The sequence below is a fragment of the Pyrus communis genome, chromosome 10 (assembly GCF_963583255.1).
Source record: "Pyrus communis chromosome 10, drPyrComm1.1, whole genome shotgun sequence".
NCBI classification, from domain to species: domain Eukaryota; kingdom Viridiplantae; phylum Streptophyta; class Magnoliopsida; order Rosales; family Rosaceae; genus Pyrus; species Pyrus communis.
In genome coordinates this window covers 23,236,365-23,243,756 of record NC_084812.1, presented here as the reverse complement: position 1 = coordinate 23,243,756, position 7,392 = coordinate 23,236,365, and the positions used below count along the sequence as shown (strand labels likewise).

The 7,392-nt window shown below is 34.1% G+C and overlaps 1 protein-coding gene across 1 annotated transcript; it reads left to right on the top strand.

Moving 5' to 3' along the window:
* The first annotated feature begins 3,020 nt into the window (after positions 1 to 3,020).
* On the top strand, positions 3,021 to 7,308 carry LOC137747427 (type I inositol polyphosphate 5-phosphatase 10-like). The gene is made up of 11 exons (XM_068487532.1): positions 3,021 to 3,407; positions 3,690 to 3,773; positions 3,915 to 3,978; positions 4,544 to 4,634; positions 4,744 to 4,848; positions 5,204 to 5,720; positions 5,817 to 6,010; positions 6,126 to 6,234; positions 6,380 to 6,528; positions 6,614 to 6,823; positions 6,902 to 7,308. Exons 2-11 carry the CDS (start codon positions 3,741 to 3,743, stop codon positions 6,906 to 6,908), a joined length of 1,479 nt encoding a protein of 492 aa, XP_068343633.1. The 5' UTR covers positions 3,021 to 3,407; positions 3,690 to 3,740; the 3' UTR covers positions 6,909 to 7,308.
* Positions 7,309 to 7,392: the final 84 nt, after the last annotated feature.

Sequence of the window (7,392 nt, the reverse complement as noted above, 5' to 3'; positions counted from 1 at the left end):
TATGGTTAAACAGTCGACAACCATTTCTTGTAAGCTGTGTTACGTGGTCCAAAGGCTTTGCCCTTGACAAACCCAAGACCAATAGAACTAGGGAAGGAAAACAAAAGACTAGAAATGTGGAGCAAAATAGAATTAGTTTGGTTCCATATAAGAATGCAAAAGTTGTATTGGAAGTTTTTGTTCTGCTCAATTTCAGTCCAAAAGGTTCCAGTTCTACATCAAAATATGAATATTTTAAAACTGAGTCAGTTGGTTTGATTTTACTGACAGTTTAAGATTGGTTGTACTTTACCGACTATTCATGATTTGAGAACCTGTTCAACGTTTGTCTAGACCGCTTTCAGTACAATATCGATCGAGATTAGTTAGTTGGTTTGTCTTTTTAGACTGTTTTTTATTTGAAACTCCAACACTAGAAAATGCCAATAGTGCGGTCCTCCTTTTGTACGCAAGTGTAACCATAAAAGGGCTAAGTGCACCTTAACAAACTGAGGTTTGGCGTGAGTTTCAATACAAATCAGATCACGTAATATCATGTTTTTCACATTACATCCTAAACTTTTGACGTTCGTCCAACTTACATCAATTTAAGTTGATTGTATGGTCAACCATTAACTGCTCATGAATCCAAGTTGAGACTCACCCTCCAACGGTCAACCTAACAAAAATGTGTAAATTGGTTTAACGTTAGTCAAAATTATCATGGTGCTATATGAAAATCAAAATCTCATAGTCCATCATGAGACTGGCCTTAAATTTTGATAAAGAGAAATGCAAGACTCTTTTAAAGTAGAACTTTCCGTCACCTCATGTTTTAAGCATAAAATTTTATATTGTCAGCATCAAAATTATGTAAAGAATGAGATGTCAAAGTATCTATAAAGAGTCCTACTTTTATGAAAATCTCAGTAACGTTTTCCATGGCATGTAAAATGTAGTTTAACAGTGAAGAAAGAAAGATTGACAATTGGCAAAGTGCACGATGAGCCCCAAAAGCCCGAACCGGGGACCGGCCAGGGGAATATTAAGATTATTATATTGGCGGCAGCGGTGGCAACGCCTGCCGTGCTGCCAGGAAACCATAACCCACAAACAAAGCCTCCCCAAGTTTGACTGTTTGACGGAGACACACACATACACACGTGGGGCCTCTTTTTCCTCTGTCACACAAAATTAAAAATAAAAAAGACATTTAATAAACCCTTCCCTCTTGTTTCTCTCTCCCATCAAAATTTAATGCATTAGAAAGTGGGACGCACGAAAACCACCACCACAATGCTAAAACTTAAGGACAAAGTACCAAATAGATTTTTTCTCATTTAAAAATAATTATGCCAATGATTTCGTCATAACAATTCAATTATTTGAGAGATGAAGAAACAAGTAGTATGTAGATTTTCAAGAAAAGGGATCTTTTTTAGATATCTGCCTTATAATCCAATATATTAGAGAATTTGTGTAATTAAAATTTGATTCAATTGCTAAAAATAGAGGTCTATTTTAAAAATTATAATAATTTCAACTGTTGGATCAAATTTCAATAGAATCAATTCTTTGATTTAATAGATTAAAAGAAAAACATCCGCATTTTCAAAACCAACTTTCTTCTGGAGCTGAAAACAAAGTACAAACTGACATAAAACTCAACGTTTTAAATCCCAATTCCCAACTTATTGTGTCTGGACTTTATTTGATGGGACATTTCACATTCTTCTCTTCCCCACTCTTTCTTTTGACCCCCCTCATCATTGTCTTCAAAATTTTCCCATGAACAAAAAAACAATAATGTTTAGCATTTTACTTGCTAATTGCACATATATAATTATATTTTTGTGTTTAAATTTATTTGGAGAGTTATGTCGGAATTAGTGACTGATAAGATTTACATATATTTAACGTCGTGTTTTTATTATTTTTTTGCTATCATTTTTTTTTTAAGTTGAGTTGCAGAACCTTTCTATTTCTTCAGATTGTTATACTTAATTTTGTTATAAATTGTTTTTTTTATCAAAAAGGGCAAGTTTCCATAAAAACAACCACAAGGATAACCAGAATCAAATAGAAAAACAAATCTCGCCTTAGTTTGACAGACATATCTCAAATGCGAGTGTCTTTACATGAAGACCAATACTAGTGCTAGCATCGGCTAAAAAAGGGGAATATAAATATACTCTTTTAAACCTCTTACACATATGTTTAATCATGTTCGTTGATTCTGTTTGATTTACTCAATTCAATTGTCAAAAATAAAGAGTGAAGTCAAAAGCTAAAAAGTGTGTAAAATCACTTTCTGATAGAAAATTTGCTTTCTTAAGAACATATCAAATGTCACCAAAAATTAATTGAAAAAGAAATTGTAATACTTGAGAATTGTCATTTTCTTTTTCGTTTCAATAAAGTTTATAGAAAATTCTAAAAAAAAAAAAAATTGCAAAGAGAAATGACGTTTTAAATGTCAAAAAAATATATAAATATTTTAAAGAAACATATTAAAAATAATAAATAATATATATAAAATCACGTTTTTTATATACATTTTGACACAGGTTTTTGTGGGACCCATCCAGTAATGTATCTCAACAACCTAACTGTCTATCTTTTACATCTTACCTAAAAAATTATGTACACTAAAAATCACTCAAATCTAAACTACTATACGGTTGGATTAAATTTAGTGTTTCTTTGTAGAACCATATTCGACCATTTTTTCACTACAAATGAATTTCATAATTATTTTGGATTTGTCTAAATTTTTAGTAAAGATGATCTATAAATGATGTACTAAATACCGACGTTTCGGATCATTGAAATACATTAGGAAGTGAGCCCTATCAAATGAGTGTTAAAATGTGTGAAAAGCGATGTGTCTCCGAATCGTAACCTATATATATATATATTAAAATCAATAAAACTATATTAAAAACACTAATAAGTTTCGCTCGTGAAGTTATTTGTTGCATTTGTCTTTGTTTGTATTGTCCATCAACAAAAAACAAAGGGAGAGGACTTTTCTTGAAACACCAACTATAGAAGAACAAGAGGTGGAAGTTTGAAGCCATCCATATAGAATATGCAGGTCTCCTTGTCAGTCTTATCACGTTCAATTCTCCATCTCCTTTTTTTTTTTTTTTTTTTTTTTTTTTTTTCTGGAGTAAAAAATAAATTAAACAAATAAATCCAAATATTTTATCAAGGCAAGGAACAGGGAATCGCTTTGTCCAGTTGACTTTCTCGAGAAAACCCATGTTGCCTGTCAACTTGTTTCATGGGTTGGTTGTTCTTGTTGCCATTGCCACTCTTTCTTTATAATAATATGTACATATATCATATATATTGTATTTATATAAGTTTACAGAGATCTCATCCCTCCTCCTCCTCCATGACTGTCAATCCTTCATCAAGTTCTGGTAATTTATGTTCTATTTATTCTGTCATCTGAAACTGAATTGCATTTGGGTGTTTGTGTTTGATGCTATTTGTTGGATGTAGGTAACTATATTCTTATTCTCTGGGAATTGTATTCGTTTGTTCAATCTCAATATTTTACCATTATTCTCATGCTGTCCTCTTTGTTTTTAATCTATAATTTATTTTGTCCAATTCATGAAATTTCCTTTTTTTTTTTGACAATTTAATTATCCGTTTAGGAAGGTTTTGATCTAATTGCAGTATTAATCTGTTATCTGTAGGTTTGTGAAGGTCTGTGACTAACAGTTGATGAAAAAGTTGCACCTTCGGAAATGACTGTCAGCAATCAAGACGTGAAAAAGAAGGTTCCTTTTTCTTATTTTTGTTTCCAAATTCTTCGTCTTTTCAATTTTGTAGATAAAAAAATGGTTCTTTCGGCAAACAGAATGGTGTTTTTTTTTAAATCAGATTTTGTTAATTAATTGGATTTTACCCTTTTGTTTCAGTCTTTTATTCACAAAATCTTCACCACAAAGGAGAAAGAAGGAAGCGGCTCTTCGGATTTCTCTGGTGAGTAAATGTGTTTCTTTCTGGTTTCAATTCAATCACTTATCACCATTGTTTTCCACTGGAGAAAATCTAGAGAGAGAGAGAGAGAGAGAGAGAGAGGATATTCCTTGCAACTGGGGACTTATATTATAGTTGATGTTATCTTTCTTTTTGGAACTGCAGAATAGAATCCCATCTGCTTTTTGAAGGATGTGATTTACTTTTCTTTTTTCGAATTGATTTGTTTTTCTTTAACTGTTTGTAAGATAGGGACATTGGTCCAACCATATAAGACATTTGGGGTCTAAAAATGGCGTTTTTGGTAAGAAAGATATCGATGCCTACAGTGAGAGGGAGAGCACCATGGAAATGTAATCTTAGAATATATTCATGTTTCAAATCTAAGCTACTGCAAGAAAGGTAGCGACTAGCAAGCATAGAAAATGTCCCTCACATCCCCACCTCTCTCTCTCTCTCTCTGCTTCCTTTTTAACTTCCAAAGAAAATTTCTGTCTTGCTTAGCCTACAATTCTTATATATTTGACATCTTACCGTGAAGTCTTTACGTAATTGTATCCTCTTTCAGAAGCACAGCAGTCTAACCCGTCAGTTGACATTCAATCTATAAGTGACACAGGGTCTCAAATGCCTGCCGGTCAATATGTTCAGTCCTTTCGGTAATTGGAATATCTTCTACAACTATTTCTTGTTTCTGTCTTTCTATCCCCTGGCAAGAATGCATATGCGCTAATTTTTGGCTTTTGTTTTCTCGGTTTTTTGTTTCAGGGTTTTTGTAGCGACATGGAATGCGGGAGGGAAATCTCCTCATAGTGGCCTTCGTCTGGATGATTTTCTGCAGGTTAATAATGAATCAGACATATATGTCTTGGGGTATGGTCTCTTTATTTATTCTTTTTTTCATTTTCTTTGTGTTTGCCTTTGATTTTTATAGTTTCAAACGGATAAATTATTTTGACAATTTTTTCAAATGAAATTGTACATTTGGGTACTCGTTTTTGAAACCATCGGACTGTGATATGAGTCACAGTGTATGATAATGTGTCAAAAAGAGAGGCACACACGCTGTAGAAAGAAACTAGTGACTTTTATCTTCTGCGTGTATTTTTTGTTTTGTCATATCAGTTCGGTACAACCTTTAAAATGAAAATGTAATTCCATATTGTTTGTGCTTCTGTAGAAGATATTGATTGTTCATCTTATTAATTTTTAGGCTTTTTTCCATCAGTTTCCAGGAAATTGTTCCGCTAAATGCTGGAAATGTACTAGTTCTAGAAGATAATGAACCTGCAGCAAAATGGCTCGCTTTAATCAATCAGTCACTAAACAAATCACCTGACGGGTGTTCAAGAAGCAAAGCAGGTGGTTCACGATTTTCCTCGAAGCCTTCCCTTAAAAAGGTCAGTAAGACTTTTAGGACAGAGAGCAAACGGAGGTTGAAGAGTTGCAACTGCCCTTTTGAACTAGAAAGGAAACAAAGTAAAGATTTTTGCTTTCGGTGCCAACAATCAAACATAAATGAAGACGACCTTTCTTCAGATCCGGATGAGGATGGATCTAATGCCTTTGATATATCAGAAATTTCCATGGCCTCTGCTACCAACCAGATGAAGTACGGCCTTATAGCAAGTAAGCAAATGGTAGGAATTTTTGTTACTATTTGGGCGAGGAAAGAGTATATACAATATGTTAGCCACTTGAGGATCTCTTGCATCAGTCGCGGGATAATGGGACTTGGAAACAAGGTATTTTGTTAAAACTTTTACAATCACCGGATGTCGGTTATACATAAAAAAAAAAACCTTTGACAGTACATTGATTATTTTGTATACTGGTTGCAGGGCTGTATATCTGTGAGCTTCTTATTCCATCAGACAAGCTTTTGCTTTGTCTGCAGTCACTTGGCATCTGGGGAGAAAGAGGGGGATGAGCTTAGGAGAAATCTGGATGTATTAGAGATTCTTAAAAGCACTCAGTTTCCGAAGATTTGCAAAACGGCTCATAGTAGGATGCCGGATAAAATTCTAGGACATGAGTAAGCATATTTCAACCTTGTTATTAAAGTACTGAATCCTTTTTATAATCCAACACTATTTTCTCACATTTATTGACCCTGATTATCTGATTAATCTCTTTGCAAATGGATCTAGTGTGGTCATATGGTTAGGGGACTTGAATTACCGCATTGCTTTGAGCTACTCTGAAACCCAAAAGCTATTGATGGACAACGACTGGGATGCACTTCTTGACAAAGATCAGGTAACTGATTTTGCCTCGAAAGAATAAGAAATTCATGTTGGAGTTGAACTACATGTACAACATAAGATTCGTTTTTCGTTACAAGCAGATCACATTTCATTCTCTCATGGTGTACTAATAATTTTGTTTTTGGTTGCATATATAGCTCAAGATCGAAAGAGAAGCAGGGCGAGTATTCAAGGGATGGAAAGAGGGGAAAATCTACTTTCTACCTACTTACAAATACTTTTATAACTCAGACACATATTTTGGAGAGATAAAAACATCAAAAAAGAAAAGAAGAACACCAGCTTGGTAGGTCGACTGGAAGAAAAGAATGTACTTACGGAACCCAATTGACTTTAACAAAGAAGTTTATTTGACTCGTTTAAAATTGCAGGTGTGATAGAATACTATGGCATGGAAATGGGATTAGACAACTTTCTTACATACGTGGAGAGTCTCAGTTCTCTGACCATCGGCCAGTGTGTGCAGCATTTTTTGTGGATGTTGTAGTTAATGAGAATGAAAATAAGAAGGGATCGCCTAGCTCTAATATGAAAATCGAATTTGAAGAGCTTTTACCAACTGCTAGATACCAGAGAAACATGTAAGTTATAGCTAAATTTGGTTAGTTCTTTGCCTACTGTTAAAAGTCCTTTCCCTGATCGTCCTTTTGTATTGTCAGGTACTAAACAGTAACCGTAACCACTGAAAGTTTGAAGAAATACCCAGTTTTGCTTATCAAATGAGATGACGTAGGTTTAATGATGCAAGGTTTTTTGCAGCACTGAGGTGCAGAATAATTCTCCATTAAGTGATAGATGTACTGTACCGAAATATTTGACTTCTCCTGTGGGCAATATGAAGTATGTTCTCTCACAGCAAAGATGCTCGGCTTTGGATATATTCGGATTTCCTAACAAGTTGAAGGGCAGATATTAATAGGTGACAGATTATTGTGGGAATTTCTGCTGTCTTTGTTCTCGTCATTTATCAAAGTGTTAGTTACAATATTTATTTGTAGACATTCCCATTTCTCTTGCCTAAATTTAGGTCAAAAGGGAATGGAGCTGATGGTATAAAATTGCTTGATTCACAAGCCATCTGGTCTTATCTATGATCTCATTGTGTTTAATGCGAGAAATACTAGGAGCGCATGAAATCGATCACGAAACT

What these genes read in the sequence shown, in the direction of transcription:
- LOC137747427 (XM_068487532.1), top strand. Translation starts at nt 3,741, where the DNA reads ATGACTGTCAGCAATCAAGACGTGAAAAAGAAG. An exon ending in TCAGACATATATGTCTTGGG is followed by an intron (nt 4,849 to 5,203) that starts GTATGGTCTCTT and finishes TTTTTCCATCAG; the next exon opens with TTTCCAGGAAATTGTTCCGC. An exon ending in AAAAGAAGAACACCAGCTTG is followed by an intron (nt 6,529 to 6,613) that starts GTAGGTCGACTG and finishes TTAAAATTGCAG; the next exon opens with GTGTGATAGAATACTATGGC.